General features: G+C 43.6%; 1 protein-coding gene, 1 long non-coding RNA gene and 1 pseudogene across 3 annotated transcripts; 2 read left to right on the top strand and 1 right to left on the bottom strand.

The window, feature by feature from the left end:
- Positions 1-356: 356 nt before the first annotated feature.
- On the top strand, positions 357-7,764 carry unc93a (unc-93 homolog A). 2 transcript variants are annotated; one of them, XM_047017234.1, is made up of 8 exons: positions 357-473; positions 4,042-4,157; positions 4,751-4,932; positions 5,112-5,341; positions 5,697-6,037; positions 6,273-6,408; positions 6,656-6,787; positions 7,180-7,764. In XM_047017234.1, exons 2-8 carry the CDS (start codon positions 4,068-4,070, stop codon positions 7,473-7,475), a joined length of 1,407 nt encoding a protein of 468 aa, XP_046873190.1. In that variant the 5' UTR covers positions 357-473; positions 4,042-4,067; the 3' UTR covers positions 7,476-7,764. The 2 variants fall into 2 exon arrangements, with proteins under 2 accessions (XP_046873190.1, XP_046873189.1); XM_047017233.1 differs by lacking the exon at positions 357-473 and having other exon boundaries at positions 3,750-4,157.
- A 2,003-nt stretch (positions 7,765-9,767) lies between these two features.
- Positions 9,768-12,299, bottom strand: LOC124465459. Its single transcript, XR_006955805.1, has 4 exons — positions 12,203-12,299; positions 11,610-11,739; positions 11,250-11,518; positions 9,768-11,135 (listed from the first exon to the last, which is right to left on the bottom strand). It is a non-coding gene; the product is annotated as an uncharacterized LOC124465459 (long non-coding RNA).
- Positions 12,300-12,647: 348 nt separating this feature from the next.
- LOC124465458 lies at positions 12,648-17,140 on the top strand (annotated as a pseudogene).
- The last annotated feature ends 394 nt before the right edge of the window (positions 17,141-17,534 follow it).

Here is a 17,534-nt window from a genome sequence, read left to right as displayed (position 1 = left end):
TCTCTACATTTTTGTTTTATTGGGTTTTGTAAATGCATGAATTTGGTTTCTTTTGATGCAGAAACTCAGAACAAAAAATGAATGACCCATCTCAGTGTAACAGGTGGGAGAGGGATAAACCAGGGAGCCATTTGGTTCACCTGGTTCTGTCACATGACCACCGTAATTTCAATTAAATGCAGGTAGATGGCATACCTCAGTTAGTGTTGTCTTCAATCAGAGCTGGCCGACGGTGATCAATTGGAAGCGGGTAAGGACAAGCGTCACCACGTAACCCATGTTTACTAATGTTTGTGTTTTAATTGAGATTTTAAGACGGTAAATGTGACGTGAATTAAACAGAGTAAATTGTGGGAGTGAATGAGAAATGTTTATACTGCTTTGTATTGATTATGCATTTATTGTTGTTGCAGTGTCCTGTGCTAGAAACGCATGGTTCCCATCTGCAATCTGACCTCAGCACAGACGTAAAGGTATCAATTGACCAGTGTAATGTTATGTAAAATCAGTTTTGATACACAAGTGGCTAATATAATGTCTGCTACTTTCAGGGATCATTAGTAGCCACTGTTTTTCCCACCGTAGAATTTCACTAAAACCAACTATTTAAAACATTCGCTGTTCCCCAGCCTAATAGCCTATTACAGGACAACAGTTCAGGCCTTGCAGTTTGCCGTTGAGTGCATTTGTTATGTGAAACCACCTCCAAGTTTTGTGCCATATATTTTGTTGGACGGGCGTTATTCTGTCATTTCGTTTCTTTGCAGTGAGAGTGCCCCCCTTTTTTTTGGATTGATTTAATTATATTAGTTTGATTTGACTTTTTGTAACAGGCAACGTAATAAGATCGCAGCCTTGGTGCAGCTTGTTGTGCTAGTGGCTCGAGGGAACACCAACTGTACCGTAAATAAAGTGCATTATTTTGTACGCCGCCTCCTCCCCTATTCATTTAATTGAACACACCTTTGTGAGAACTACTGTTCTAGCTTACCGCTGGCTCTTGGTGAAGAGCCAGTAGGGTGTAGGTTACATCAGAGAAGCTTTATAGAATGTAGGGTTACTGTATGGAAAAAAAGAACACAGAACCACAATTGCTGCAGTAAAGGCTTCATTTGCAACAGGACTTTACTGCAAGAGATATGCAATATAGCTGCCATTTACAGTATACCCTAGCTCTGGCCCTTCTCTGAGCGCCACCACACATTTTAACTCCTCTCCATTGTCCTGGTACTTGTCTTCCTATCCCTCTCCCTTGCCCTTGTCCCACTTCTCTCCCTTGTCTTGGTACTTGTCTTCCTCTCCCTTGTGCTGGTACTCGTCTTCCTCTCCCTTGTCCTAGTACTCGTCTTCCTCTCCCTTGTCCTGGTACTTGTGTTCCTCTCCCTCTCCCTTGCCCTTGTCTCACTCCTCTCCCTTGTCCTGGTACTTGTCTCCCTCGTGCAGGCAACACTGTAATCTTACTTTCTTCGTGCTGCTCTATATTGTTCTTTTTCCACACAAGATCAACCCAAAGGTCCTCTTTATATACCATATATATATATATATATATATATGCAATATCTATACCATATAGCCTGCAATTGAAAGAACCTCAACACCTGAGTGTTTCCTAGTTGGGAATCAGCTGTGATTTACAGTATTTGCATAACTTGTTTCTCAGTAGCAATGGAATAAAATGCAGGGGATATATTTGTGTTTCAATTCACAATATAAACAGCTGTTCACTTTGACTTTAGCCAATAATTTAGGTTTTGAACATGATGTTATCTGTTTTGTTGACAGTGTGAAAGAATTGATAAATTGGTCCGTAAAAATCGATTGTTTTGGTCTTGGATGAGCTTGTGTGTAAAAGTTCAAGCATTTAAAATGTGTTTATTCTATGCACGTTGTGTCAAAGCAACAAGAAATGTGTTAATTGTACAGCCTACATAGACGGATGTTGTGTTAACTGTGTTAAGGGTTTTGGGAACTCGTTAAATGTATTGAAAAAAACTGTCATAGCAATTGTAAAAAACTTAAGTTGCATTTTCAAAAACCTTCACACAGTGAGCACAACAGACATATATATGGGCTAAACTGTGGATCATATATCATTGTTTTGGCACAAAATGCGTTCAATGACTACATCTTTCAAATTACATTCATTTTTTTCTCACTTTGACACAACAACTGCCAAAACTTTATGTACCTACAGGCCAATTTGCATGTGCTTACATATAGTTTTTTTCAAAACTGTTAAACTTCAGTTTACGTAAAACAATAACATAATTCAAAACTGAATGAGACAGAAATTTGCTACATTTCTACAGTAATAATGTAATGAAATATATTTTGAATCAAAGAATTAAATGCTATAAAATGATCTCTACGGCTGTGCTAGGTGAGGAAAGAGATGTAGAGAGAAGAAATCAGCCAACAATTGTATGGGACAATGTGGCATTTCACCACTCCCGTGCAGTCACCGAGTGGTTTGCAGCCCATCCCAGAATGGTGTCACTTTTCTTCCCACCTTACTCTCCATTCCTCAACCACCTAGAATCATTATTTTCCTCATGGAGGTGGAAAGTTTACTGTATGACCACCATCGACATGATCAAATGTCCCTCCTGTACGCAATGAATGCTGGATGCCTGGATATTGCCAGGGTGTATTGCCCTAGATGAAATAAGATGTGATGTGGATGAGAATGTATGGCCAAATGCAGACGATTACAGTAGCATTCCGAAATCTTGTATCTGTATCAGTGGATGGTATGTATACAAATTATTGTATTCTGGAATCAGTGAAAAGATGTACAACATATTGAAGCATACTGCATCATGTCTGATTCATTCCAGTAACATACATTGCAGTGAATCCTAAACAGTAGAGGGGTGTCCTTGTTTTACATGAGAAAACATTGTATAATGCTACCTGTTGTTACAGTAATGATTTTTAGGTCATTGTTTTGTGGGTGAGAAAGTATGTTTGTTGGCTGTCAACCTTTGCTAGTGTTATGGAAGAATGAGTTGATTTGAGACATGTATGAAGTGATTTGGTAGTTTTAGTGCATTTTTAATGTGAAATTAACTGCTTTGCCAAGCTGAAAGTTGGTTAGGAGAACTGTGTGAAGAGTTTTGAAAAAGTGACCTAAGTATTGAGAAATGTGTCCCAGCGACTGTAAAAAAAACTGTAAATAGCCGCCTTGCCAAGAAGGTGTGCCCCTACTGCGTGATATGACGTGCTGCTAGTGAGGCGCTGCTACTGAGGCGCTATGTCCCGCTTCCCTTGCATGAACCAGCTCCGCTTGATTTCAAACATGATGCTATCTGTTCTGACATAGAATGTGAAAGCATTAGTAAATTGGGCAGTAAAAATCGATTGTTTTGGTCTTGGTTGAGCTTGTGTGTAAAAGAAGTTCAAGCATTAACATTTTTTGTTTACTCTATGTCTGTGTGTCAAAGCAACAAGAAATGTGTTAATTGAATTGCCAACACAGACGGATGTTGTGCTCTCTGTCTCAAGAGTTGAGGAAACTTGCCCGTCATTTGACCGTCATGTCATTTCAATCAGTTGATAAACCTTAGACCTTAGTGTTTCTCTCTTTCCTGCTGTATTCCCTCTCTCTCTCTCTCTCTCTCTCTCTCTCTGTGTGTCTCTGTCTCTCTCTCTGTGTCTCTGTCTCTCTCTCTCTCTGTCTTTTGCTCTCAGTTTCTCAGTTCTCTAATGGCCAGGTACCCGCGACCAAGCACGCACGCACACATGCGTGCACGCTCACACTAAAGTAAGGGGAGGATCGTTGAGTTAGTTTCCAAAGCAGTCTCCGTATAATGATTGATAAGGTAAAACGACAATAGATTAGAACAGATATGTGGCATTCTGCATTCCCTCAAGTTTATGGTCTTCCAGCAGGATGAACTTTGGCTCTGACAACAGCCAACCTCGGCTATATCAGAGCATCACAAAGTTAAAGAGACCTGGACTCTCCTTGACACGCTACTAGGACAGCTGTAGCCAGGCATCTGAGACTTAACGCTTTCATTTTTCTTCTGTCCATTGGAGCCCTCTGGGTGTTTGAAGCTGCAGAGATGATCAGCAGGAACACCAAGAACGTTCTTGTGGTGTCCATAGGTTTCCTGTCCCTGTTCACAGCCTATGGAGGTCTACAGAGTTTACAGGTGAGCACTTACAAAGATTGACAGGACGTGACAGACAGGAAACCCATGTAGGTGTACAGGAAATGAGCCGAAGAAGGTAAATAAATAGCAAATCGATGCGGATTAACTACAAATCAATTTTAGATAAACAGGTAATACAGGCTGTTAAAAAGGAAATATTGTGTGAGTACATGTCTTCAGCTGTATGTCTTGCTTTGACTTTAGGAGAAGATATGTGACTTATTTGTGACTTACTGTATGTGTGAATATGAGTAAATCTTAATCGTTTTCTCATTTACACGTGTGCAGTCATTCTCTTAATTTATACAGTGAAAGTTTTTTTGGGGTAGCCTTGATCACACATCTAACAACACGACAGATACATTTCATGGTACCATGAGTTCACCTCCTCCTTTTCCTGCCTTCATATCTCCCTGTCTCTTTTCTCTCCAACTCCTAATGTTTCTCCCTCCACGTCCTCGCTCCCTTTCCCTCCTCACCACCTCCCTTTCCCCCATCTTTCCCTCCACCTTCACCTCCATCCATCTCATCCCACCATTTCCTGCCCCTCTCCCTCCAACCTCCATCTTCTCCCCCCCCCGTTCCCCCTGCAGAGCAGCTTGAATGCGGAGGCAGGGATGGGCGTGGCCTCTCTGAGCGTCATCTACGCGTCCATCATCCTGTCCTCCATGTTCCTGCCGCCCATCCTCATCAAGAACCTGGGCTGCAAGTGGACCATCGTGGTCTCCATGGGCTGCTACGTCGCCTACTCTTTTGGAAACCTCTACCCCGGCTGGTAACACAGACCATCTTCTCAGTACAACACATTCATTGCTCAGTGCCCTTGAAATAAACCAGAAACTAACACTCAGTGTCAGTGACTACAGCAAGGTGAATCAAGCGTACCACTAGTACAGTGGTTTAACTACTCTGACCTGCATAACCCCCCCCCTCCACCCATCCCTGCTGCTCAAGGTACACCCTGATCCCCACCTCCTTTATCCTGGGTATGGGGGGCTCCCCCTTGTGGTCAGCTAAGTGTGCTTACCTCACCATTGCTGGCAACCTGCAGGCGCCCAAAGACAACAAGAAGAGTGCTGATGTCATCAACCAGTATTTTGGCATCTTCTTCCTCATCTTCCAGTCCTCAGCTGTCTGGGGGAACCTCATGTCTTCGCTTATCTTTGGGCAGGACACTAATATAGGTATGCACGTGCACACAATACATGTCAAACTGGTTGAAATCCATGCTTGTCAAAGTGAAAGTCGTCCATTAGTTTTAGGATGATACTCGATTTTAGGGTGTGTTTCTCACAACTACCATATCTCAACTGCAGAACTTTATGGTGGCTAAACTATGGTTCTTAGCAACAGTAATGACTCAATGACACAATGATTTAGGATCAGACATAAACATCACATATACTTGAGAACTGCCCCATCTGTTTAATATTTCTGGGTTTAATATTTCTGGGTAATGTAAATCAAGTTCACCACAGGTCTGGTAACAGCACAGAAACTGGCGAGGTCAAAGAACATTGTGCGTTTGTTCTACTGCAGCGGACATTCCTGAGGAGGACCTGCAGCTCTGCGGAGCCGGGACCTGCGAGGAGATCGTCTTTAACTCCACCTCCAACTCCACCAGGCCCGAGCAGAAGCTGATCTACACGCTGGTGGGCAGCTACATCGGTGTGGGCGTGCTGGCCATGATCATCGTGGCGGTGTTCCTGGACAACATCGACCGTGAACAGACGAGGGAGTTCCGGGGGAACCGTGAGCCGTTCTGCAGCACGTTTCTGGCAACGTTCCGTCTGCTGAAAGACTGGAGGCTGGTCACTCTCATTCCCCTCACCATGTACAGCGGGTTTGAACAGAGCTTCCTGTCTGGGGAGTACACCAAGGTGAGGGGGGGGGGGGGGGTAAAGAGGGGGACGGGGGAGAGGGGGACGGACGGACTCAACATCATAAAGTGTCTCCTCAGTAGAGTTCACTAATATGTGGGGATGGATTTCACACTGTTAAGTGGGTTGCTTTTCCTGTACTGACTCAGTACAGTAAAGTGTCCTGTGTTCCTTATCTCTTCTTAGTAGAGTACTTACAAGTAGAATTGACCTCCATGCTGTGCTCTTGTTACAGAACTATGTGACCTGTGCCCTAGGGATCCACTTTGTTGGCTTTGCCATGATTTGTTTTGGAGCTTCCAATTCTCTCTGCTCCTACGGCTTTGGCCGGCTGGCAGAATACACAGGCAGAGCCCCTCTCTTTTTCATAGGTAAGAGCAAGGAATGTATGAAGTAGGAAGACTTGACACACTATGTGACACGTGTAGTATGTGACAGGGACATGAGACCCACTTCCGTGCAATTCCAGTTCCACTTTGGCACCCAGCAACAATGGTTTTGGGAGAAAATCATGTGACATGTTTGCCTCTTATTTACTTTAGGCCAAGCTTCACTCTTTTACCCAGTAAGTAAATTCTGCTTCAGTGGAGTTCTGTTAACTCCTCTCCTCTCCTCCAGCTGCTGTCACCAACCTGTCCTGCATCCTGGCTCTGTTGTTCTGGAAGCCTCACCCAGACCAGCTTCCTGTCTTCTTTGTGTTTCCTGCTCTTTGGGGCCTGGCAGACGCTGTGTGGCAGACTCAGACCAATGGTGAGAGGACTACTACATACTGTACCTTCACAAAAATCTTTCACATGCAAAAATCTCAAGCAGCGGGGAAGTTTTGTTCAGACATATCTGGCAACAACCTTTCTCCCTAAAGTATTGCAGATTCTACGTGTCAAATCATTTCAAGATACCATTACAGTGTTTTAAATGTGTGTTTGACTTTTCTATGTGATTCTGGATGTAGATGACAGTGGGTGGGTGAGGATACTGCATTCGACAGCCTTTCTTTACAGTCAGTAGTTAGACCATGTCCAAGATTGAAGTTGTGTAGAAGACCTTTAGTAGATGTAAGGCCTTGTGCAGTTTGCATGGCCTAGAGGTCATTGACCTCAGTTCTGTTGCCTGGTTAAATACATTTTCCATGTTCTCCTCAGCTCTATACGGGGTGCTGTTCCCCAGAGATAAGGAGGCTGCCTTTGCAAACTACCGCATGTGGGAGTCTCTGGGCTTCGTCATCGCCTTCGCCTACAGCAACTTCATCTGCCTGGACTTTAAGATCTATATCCTGCTGGCCATGCTGGTGCTCACCACGGTAACGTATCCCATCGTGGAGTACCATGAGTGGCGTAACCCCACCCCTCCCATGGAGGAGGGGGCCTACGAACAACACTCAGGGAAAATGCCGGAAGCAGCAATGGAGAAATATGTCACTGCTCAGACCAGCTTGTAGACGGTTTCCCAGGAGTGTTTAATTTGACTGTTTCTGATTTCTATACATACAATCGATTGTGTTGTTCTTGCACTTTTTGTAAAGTATTTGCCTGCAGCTACTGAACCAGTCAATATCAAATTTTATTCAATGTGTATTATATAAATAAGGTGTTATATTTTACTATATTTTCTTAAAACATGTATTCGATTTTACATGGGGGGGGATACATGGAATTTTCTGGCACTTGACAATTATTCAAAGTGTAAAAGATTGATAAAACGTCAATAAAAAATCAACATACAGAAAAACAGAACTGAACTTCAGCTTCTATATTTGTATCCAAAAATGAGTTACAAGTTGTTGTCAGTGGATACACATTTCCTTTGTACGGTCCAACTCAGTACAAAGAACTGCACATACAATAAAGCCTGCCTGTTTACAGTCATCTCCTGATATAGAGCAAATTAACTTCTCTAGAGCAGGGCCAAAGTGTAGCCATTTACTCTTGCATCAGAGCGTGAAAGGAAATAAGTATCTCAGACAGCAGTTCTGATCCCTGGGTGACGGACAAGGTTGATCAGGATCAGGAACGTCGAGGCTGAAGATGAAAGGTGGCTGTTTGAAGAACGTCCTGGTGATCTCCACTGGGTTCCCTCTGCTCTTCAGTGCTACAGGAAGTCTCCTCAACCTGCAGGTGTGTTTATCTCCTGACGTCAGCAGCAGGAGAGCCTGGCCACAGCAGGCTTTCTGTGGCCGAGGTCAAAGGTTGTTGTGTTGACAGTAAACGTGCATGTGCGACGTGCGTACAGAACAAATGACTAAGTGACTGTTAAAGGTAAATGATTAATGCTGTTTTACTCTGAAGTACTGTGTCTGAAAGGCTATTTCGCAAACTGTACTGGAGGTGTTTTTTGTGTGTCTGTTTAACGGATCCAGAGCAGTCTGAATGCGGAGGATGGACTTGGAGTGGCATCAGCCAGCGTTTAGTTTGCCTCCATCATCCTGTCCTCCATGTTCCTCACTCCCCTGGTCATCCACTACCTGGGCTGCAAGTGGACCATTGTGGCGTCCATGGGCTGCAACGTCATGTACATTGTGGGGAACTTTTTCCCAGGATGGTAAAATCTCATAGGGACAAAGAAGTAGTTAACCTGTAGACGGTCCGGCCCGAAAAGCTGCCCCCTCCTCCCCCAGTTACTACCCAGATAGCATTTGCATTTGTGCCATATACTTTTGAAAGCTGCCTGATCCGGTTGTAATGCACATATGGTTTAGGCTGACAATACAGATCTTAACCGGATGATGCTATAACCATTGGGTCTTACTGGTTTTGGCCCATACACGCATGACGGGCCATAGCCAAAAGCGCCAAAACCCTGAGGAAAACCGACACTGGTTGGTTTGGGCCTGACCTGGCCCTGACATGTATGCGGTCGACACATAGAGGGTCGACATCCTTCTAACCCGCCAAAATCTTAGTTGGACTGGTACAAATTAAAATATAGGGGTAGGAAATGTTTTAAAATATTAACAGTAATGATTCTAGTGTACATTTTACAACACATGCCAACATATGTGACTTTAATACAGTGCTATAATTACAAAAAAAAGAATAATGTGTAGTGCTAAAATATCTACTAATTTCTTTGTAAGTTTGTCCAGTCCACATTGGACACAAAACGCAATCAGCGTTGCCAACTTAGCGATTTTGTCGCTAGATTTAGCGACTTTTCAGACCCCTTTGGCGACTTTTTTTCAAAAAAGCGACAAGCGACAAATCTAGCTTCTTTTCTGGAGTTATTGGTTTCTTTTGGCGACTTTGAGGTGAAAACACGTATCGCTATGACTCTTCACAACGAGCAGCGGGTGCCTGCGCGGCCCCTCCCTTCCCCGTTTCCAAGCACTTACAGGCGGCTTCATTCCTCGCGCAGAAGTCCCTCCCAGCTGTCTCCTGTTAGCAGGTTAGCAGGAGCTAATAGGAGACGTTCACGGCTCAGCATCCAAGCTGCAAATTAATCCGCGTCCCGGCCAGCAAGCTGCCGCTGACTGATCCCGCCCCCTGACGTACAGTCAGGGCGGGATAATGTATATTTTCTTTGTCTAAATAAAATAATAAAATCACTGCACTAAATAAATCACTGTGTTATATATAGTTTGACTCACACTGCCTCAGGCTCAGTCACTCGCTCACCTCACCTCGTCCACTGTATGTGTGTGCCTCTGTGACACAAACTTTCTTTACCATGTCTAAACTTTACCAGCAGAAATACAGAAAGGAGTGGGAGGCAAACACAGCTTTTAAGTGATGGTTAAAGCCATTTATTGGAGATATTGGACGAGCATACTGCCATTACTGCAAAGTGGATTTCTATGCTAAAATCAGTGATGTGAAGAAACACAGTACAACCCTAAAACACATTCAAAAGGCAAAGCCTTATAACTTAGCAGCACAAACAACGCTGCCATTTATGGTAGGCAAAATTGATAGTTCCAAAAAGGCTGAGGCTACCATAGCATTAGCCATTGCTGAACACTGCTCCCTCCTAGCATGTGACCACATTGGGGAAGCATGTAGGTCAGCCTTTTCTGACTCCGCTGCTGCTACGCATTTCAGAATGCACAGGACTAAGTGCACTGAAATGATCAATGGTGTCCTAGCACCTTACTTCTTGAAAAAGTTGGTGGCAGATGTGGGTGAGCAGCATTTTAGCCTCCTCCTCGATGAGGCCACAGACATCAGTGTGTCTAAGTACCTGGGTGTTGTCATCAGATACTTTAGTGAAACTAAAGGGACAGTGGTATCTACATTTCTGGGGCTTGTTGAGCTGGAGGGAGGAGATGCACATTCTATTGCCCGTGCTGTGGTGGCTTTTTTAGAAAAGTGCTCTCTTGTTAAAGAGAAGCTCCTTGGGATAGGGACTGACAATGCCTCTGTAATGACAGGGATAAATAATGGGGTCCATGCAGTGCTCAAACATGAGTATGGCCTTAAAGATCTGGTCCTCATCCGTTGTGTGTGTCACTCCCTGCAGCTTGCTGTCACCCATGCATCGAATGAGACGATCCCACCCAGTGTGGAGTACCTTGTAAGGGAGACATATAAATGGTTTTCAGTGTCTCCCAAACGCAGGGAGGCATACAAGGCCATTTATGAGACCATTAACTGTGGGGAGAAACCACTACAGATCACAAAGGTGTGTGCCACACGTTGGCTCTCTATTGAGCCCGCAGTCTCACGCATTTTGGACCAATGGGAGGAGCTCAAGCTGCATTTTGAGGTCACCAAGTCGAGTGAGCACTGCTACATGGCTGAGGTGTTATACTCCATGTACAGTGATCCTCAAAATGTGCTATACTTGACCTTTCTGAAGTCAGTGCTGGGAGAGGTACAGTTGGCCATGAAAGCGTTTGAGGGAGAGCAGGTCGATCCTCTCAAGCTACTTGACAGCTTGGTGAGCCTCATTAAGTCTGTGAGCAGCAGGGTCCTGAATCCACTGGCAAAGGTGGATGTCTTGAAAGGGCCTCTCGATGGATACATAAGTCCTGTTCCATACCTCGGTTTCCTTTTTGATTCAAAGGCAGCTGAGCTCCACCTTGCGCCTGACGATGAGCAGAATGTCAGAAAACGGTGTGTCGCCTTCACTATCTCCCTCACCAATGAGCTGAGGATGAGACTGCCTGAGAACATGGAGACATTGAAACACATGTCAGTTTTCAATGTACAGGAAACTCTGAAGCACAATAAGAGCCCAGCAGAAATGGTCACATTTGCAAAGCTCCTTGGCTTCTCACCTGAAGCAATAAACAAGATTGTCCAGCAATGGCGTACCATCCACCTCAGTGTCTGGACTGAGAAAAAGAACACGCTGAGCTTCTGGAGTGAGATTTGGAGGTTCAGGGACGCAGCTGGTCTCAATCCATTCCAGGAACTCGCCATGGCTGCTGTGGCTGTGTTGTCTTTGCCACACTCAAATGCTGAAGTTGAGAGAGTGTTCAGCCAGATGAGTGTGGTGAAGACCAAACTCAGGAACAGGATGTCCTTGCAAACCCTGAACTCCATCCTATACATCAGATATGGATTAAAGCTGTCAGGTGAGGCTTGCTTTGAGCACCAGCTGCCTGATCACATTCTGAAACTGTTTGGAACCTCACCTGCTTATTCATTCAAGGCAGCTCCTTCAGCTGAACCTGCAGTGGAGAGCCTGAGTGACGATGAAGAGTCACTGGTTCTGTGAGCTAGCACAGCCTGTCTGTGTTTTTGGCTTCAGACCTCCCTCCACACCTGCAATTAGAGCAAGACTAGTTAACATCATCACAAAAAAAGTGTTAGTTAAAAATGTTCATATATAACTGTGACTTGTTTTAGGCTCCTAAGTGGACCATAAGGTTAAAACAAAACTAAAGAAGAAAAAAAACATATTAAAAACAAAAAACTTAAAATAAAAACTTGAATAGGCCTAACTGCCAGAGTGGGCAATTTAAATTGTTAATATATATTGTACACAACACATGTTATGTTTAAAAGTGTTCATGTTTAAATGTTACCTGTTGTAGGTTCCTACGCGGACCATAAAGTTAAAAAACAAACTTAATTAAAAAATATATATATAAAAAATAAAATAAAAACCTAAGTAACTCTGCCAAAGTGTTCCTTTTTGGTCACTTTTGCCGGTCCCAAGCCCGGATAAAGGAGGAGGGTTGGAATTATTAATTTGTATTTCTAAACATATTTGAGCTGTTCTTACCTGTCTTGCACAGTCCATGTCCATGGCGTTTCTTCTAAGGTTCTTACCTCATTGTTCTCTTGCTCACTTTTCGCGCGAGCGGGAAACGTTTCAGTGATGACGTCACGACGCCGTGCTCCACCAATCAGAGACGTCGGTGTGACGCTCAAGGATCATGGGTAGTGTAGTTCTTCTTCCAGAGATCGCCAATAAACTATGTTTTTCTTAAAACGAGGTTGATACCATGCAAACTTGTGTCATGTACAGTACCTTGTATCAAGTCATATAAGTCTCCCTTAGATGGTGATGAAATTAGGGCTAATAATCTCTTAGAATAGGTCCATGATAATAATCCGCTATGGCTGTGGAGAAAATGAATGGGATTTTTACTTCCGGGTATGCAAATTAGACGATGACGTCATCTAGCGACTTCTAGCGACTTTTAGAACAGCCAATAGCGACTTTCCTCACTGAAGAGTTGGCAACACTGAACGCAATGCGTGTGCTCTCATTTTGGCCTCAACGGATTGCAAGCCATATTCTGCATGTGGTAAGTGTTCTTTATTCGTCTTTTTTGTAGGTTATTTGAATAAGGTCAATGTTGACTGCAAAGCAACTGCAGTTGATATAACCAGATATTTCGGCTATAACTTTCTATCTTATTAAATACCATCGTTATTTTGTGTGTTGTTGGTGATACTAGCTAGCTAGCTAATTTAGGCTGTAGCTAGCGTTAACTAGCTAGCTAACGTTAGTTCACTTTCCAGCTAAAGCTATTTGCATCATTTTTGCGCTCAAAACCAGCACAATCATTTTAGGAAGACGACATCCATTAATCTCTGTCTATCCATAGTTTTAGGAGGATGTTATCAAGTACAGTTCCTAAACAAATTAAGTAAGATTGGATTATTACCTTGCCAGTCTTTAAATTGGAAAGGTAACTCTAACATTTTCGGCATTCTGTGTGGCATCATGTGTAATGAGAAATTAAACTAGCTTTAGTTTGCAATGTAGATATTTTGTTAGTGATGTGTTATGAAAGGACTGATCCTCTTCTCTCCTCAGTTTCTCCTGGCATCCCGATCACTACAGCGGTTGCCGCCTCAGCGCCCACACCCGGTCCCTCCCTTCTGGGAGCCCGGAGACTAAATCCGTCCAGCTCCCTCTTGGTCCACGCGGTGGCTGTTGCTACGACGCCCGCACCTTGGTCCTCTTTACTGGGGACCTGGGGACTAACCCCCCTCAATGCTGCTCCCTCTATACGGGCAGCCGACCCGACGACCGCCGCACCACAACTAGCACTCTACACTAGACACGAGCACAACGGTAACAAGAACAACTGGAGCCTGACTCCTGATAGATCAACGATAAAAATGGGTGACTCTAATCTTCATCGTTTTCCGGCCATCGACATAGACAGTGCAAGTAAACTGTTATCCATGTCATGGATGGAAAAAGTACAGTGCCCTGATCATATGTGCCAAAGGTAATTTAATTTCAACAGTTTTGATCAACTTATATTTTAGCAGTTTATTTCAGTATTAAGTCAAACATATTTGCTATTTGCTATTTTAATATGGTTGACAAATTCTTCATAAAATGTATTTAGTGTCTTATATAACCAGATGACTATTTCGAGGCCAGAAGAAAAACGAAAGTATACTTTTACAGTGATACAGCAGGTCTGCAGTCTGAGGATGAGGGTTCTCCAAGAAAGAGGGGGAAAAAAGAACTGGTATCTGTATAGGGGTTACACAGTGTGTGATTGTGTGTACCACATGTTGCATGTTTTTTAACTTGCTTTTTTCATAACAGACAAGTGAGTGACAGTGAGCCTGAGGAGAGGTCTGATGATGAGCATACCACACCAAGGGGGAAGATTCCCTTAATTCTCCCAGCTTTACACCATCCTTTCCCTCTCACTAAGTGTCAAAGTCCTGACCCATGTAAGACTTGAATTACTCTTATCGTTTAGAAAGCATGCTTGTTCAAAACATTTTTGCAGTTGTTTGGTACACAAAGCAATTTTGGTTTCTTGCTGATGGTATTTATATTAAATGTTTATTGAATAGTCTTAATTTCTGCCCTTGCTGCCAGGCTCTAAGACCTTGGTGAAGGCAGGTCCTAAACAACTCTTGGATTCCCTACAAGTTCCTGGCCTTCTTTATTTTCTGCCGTGAACCATAACCCTTCAGGTACGAAGGCCAATTTACACTGCTCAAAAATTCAGGAAGGATAAATTAGAGCAATTGTCTATGGCCACCACCTGCAAAACCATTCCCTTTTTAAGGGATTGTCTTGCTGTTGCCTCTCCAGTAAACCCGTTCTCACTTTCATTTGCACCAAAACAGGTGACATTGATTAACAATTGCTTATGCTTCCTAACTGGACGGGTTGATATCCCTGAAGTTGAACTGACTTGGTGTTATACTCTGATGATAACGTGTTCCCTTCCATTTGTTTGAGCAGTGTATATTCTCAAATTCATCAGTCAAGAAGAATGTTTTGACCTTTGTGCCATGGTTACTGCTCTCATACCTGATGTATTGTCCATACATTTTTGAAGCCACTTTAAAATGGTGTCATCTCTTAATTTCTTTGCATTATCTTCTCTCAGACACCAGCACTCAAGTACTGCCGAACGGAAGAAATGGCCTACAGTTTAGCAGCCCAACTGACGCACCAGGACATCAGGACATGCAAGGGTTTATTGGTTAGAGATTGATGCCCGACACACGATTGTGTTTAGCCAAACCAAGCTGATCATGTTTTTTTCAGTTAGTCCTTTTCAGCAGTAATAACAACATTTATATTTATGCATTTAGCAGACGCTTTTATCCAAAGCGACTTCCAAGAGAGAGCTTTACAAAAGAGCATAAGTCACTGATCATAACAACAAGGTAGTCCCAAACATTGCAAGCAGCCAAAACATGAAGCATACATTGTGAAAAACTAAACAAGTGCCAAAGGGAAGACCCATAAGACCATGCAGTTATACAAGTAACAAATTAAAACAACATGAACCACAAAAAGTGCAGGACTACCTGTAGAAGAACAATCAACAGTAAAATATTTCACAGCGAGTACAAGACTTAACTTCGTTATAACTAACCTACAAGAGCAACAAGTCACTCAATAAGAGTCATTGTGATCCTGACGGAATTAAAACAATAACAAATCATTATTCAGTTCATAGTCCTTTAATCGAGGATAAAATGGCAAAATAAGGAAAGTTCTATTTTTGTGTCAACAAAAATCTTTCATTTTGGACAAAAAAGGAGGACTCATTGATTGGATGCCTGTCATCTGGCTTGATTGAATGAGAAGCCGACCTCGGCAGGTTTCAAGTGAACTGTGTCTCTGTGTTGGAGGTGTGGGAGTGTTGGCCGTGCTCCTGGTGGCTGTGTTTCTGGACAACGTCGACAGAGAGGACAGCCCTGCAGCCACGAGGAGCAGGATGCAGCTGGAGGGGAGGAGCAGCGAGGAGGACAAGATGGAAGTGAGGAGCGAGGAGGAAGAGGTGAGGAACATCCAAAAGTCCTTCTGCAGCACCTTTCTGGCCACCTTCAGACAGCTGGGAGACTGGAGGCAGGTTCTCCTCATCCCAGTCACCTCCTACATCGGCCTGCACCTGGACTTTCTCAACGTAGAGTATACCAAGGTGAGTGTATTTATGCATGTGAAAGACTATACAGGTTAAATGCTGGAATTCTCATGTCAGCCTGCAACAGCATGAGTTGAACTGAGGTCAAAGTGTGTAATCTCTACATAACTTGTCCTACACATACTGAATGTTTACCCCCATGTGTGTGTGTGTGTGGTTTCTCTCAGGAGTATGTCACCTGTGCGTTGTGGATCCATTTTGTGGGCTACGTGATGATCTGTTTTGGCACCACCAGCTCCCTCTGCTCCTACCTCTTTGGGCGCCTGTCTCAGTATACAGGCAGAGTGGCACGTTTTACTTAAGGTAGGATACCAGATACAGAACAGAGGAAGTGACAAACAAAGAGAATGAACTAAAGAGAGTGAGTAAGAGAGAGAGAAAGAGACCAGTTAGAATTTTTGGAGGACTTTAAATCCTGTAAAGGGATTTGTAAGATGTTTCAGCCATGTTGTGATGCTCTTTTCTCCTCTCCTCCCCTCCTCTCTCCTCCAGCTGCTGTCACCAACCTGTCCTGCATCCTGGCTCTGTTGTTCTGGAAGCCTCACCCAGACCAGCTTCCAGTCTTCTTTGTGTTTCCTGCTCTCTGGGGCCTGGCAGACGCTGTGTGGCAGACTCAGACCAACGGTGAGAGGAACAGAGGCCTCTATCTTCACACACTACAAAAAGACTACACCCTCCATAGAGAACACGCTACATCTAAGACTGTCACCTTGATGATCGGCACTTAAAAGGCAACTTATGTCACTAAACTGTAACACTGCTTTGAGGATTAGTTGGGATGACACTAGGCCATAACCACTGTGCTCTCTGTCTCCAGTCCTCTATGGAGTTCTCTTCCACGGCCACAAGGAGGCAGCATTTGCTAACTACCGACTCTGGGAGGCAGTCGGGTACGTGATGGCCTTCTCCTACAGCCGCTTCCTGTGTGTGGACGTGAAGCTGTACATCCTGCTGCTGTCTGTGAGCCTGTGTTTCACTGTTGAGTATGTGGAGTACAGGAGCCCCACGCCCAGTGCAGAGGACCCTACACACAGCACACAAGCAGAGAGGACTGGGACCCTCAATGACCAGCGGAATGTCGATGGAGTTTAGACATTTTCTGATTTTGGTACTATTGACAACTGAGTGACGTTGGGTTGTTTATGTATGTGCATGTGTTTTGTCCGACTTCTAACAGTTAATGAAAAATAATAATACAAAATAATAATAAAAAGATGCAATCCTGTTGGTAACTAATTCATTTGGCTTCATGGTCTCCATTGAGAAGCAATGACCTAATAATATTACTGTATTTGTGTATAATAAAAAAAAAAAAGACTTAATTATTATTGTAAAATCACTTACATTCTACTGCTCAATAATGGGTATTGCACAATGCATTTGCAGATAATTCTGTGAGCTTTACTTCATAACTGTAAGCTCAGCCACCACCAGGCTGTCCTGGTGTCCGACTCAAGCTAGCCGCTACGTGAGCTAAAGGTGGACTGTGGTGGCCTCCAAACACCGAATAAAAAAGTAATGATATAAAGTAACCCCTCATGTATTGAATATCCAAACATAGTCCTACATGCTTATTGCAAATAATGTCACAAAATGGCCCAAAAAAGGAATGTGGGTATGCAGTTTATTTAGTGAAGTAAACTGCTAGATGTGAATAGAAATGTTAAGTGACAAGGTCTGGCTGTGAAA

Source organism: Hypomesus transpacificus, unplaced genomic scaffold (assembly GCF_021917145.1).
Source record: "Hypomesus transpacificus isolate Combined female unplaced genomic scaffold, fHypTra1 scaffold_509, whole genome shotgun sequence".
Taxonomy (NCBI): domain Eukaryota; kingdom Metazoa; phylum Chordata; class Actinopteri; order Osmeriformes; family Osmeridae; genus Hypomesus; species Hypomesus transpacificus.
This window is presented reverse-complemented; position numbering and strand designations above follow the sequence as displayed.

Excerpts from the sequence above, each read along its gene's own strand:
- unc93a (XM_047017234.1), top strand. The coding sequence starts at position 4,068 with ATGATCAGCAGGAACACCAAGAACGTTCTTGTGGTGTCCATAGGTTTC. Across the intron at positions 4,933-5,111 it reads GGAAACCTCTACCCCGGCTG|GTACACCCTGATCCCCACCT; the intron begins GTAACACAGACC and ends CTGCTGCTCAAG. Across the intron at positions 5,342-5,696 it reads TGGGCAGGACACTAATATAG|CGGACATTCCTGAGGAGGAC; the intron begins GTATGCACGTGC and ends GTTCTACTGCAG.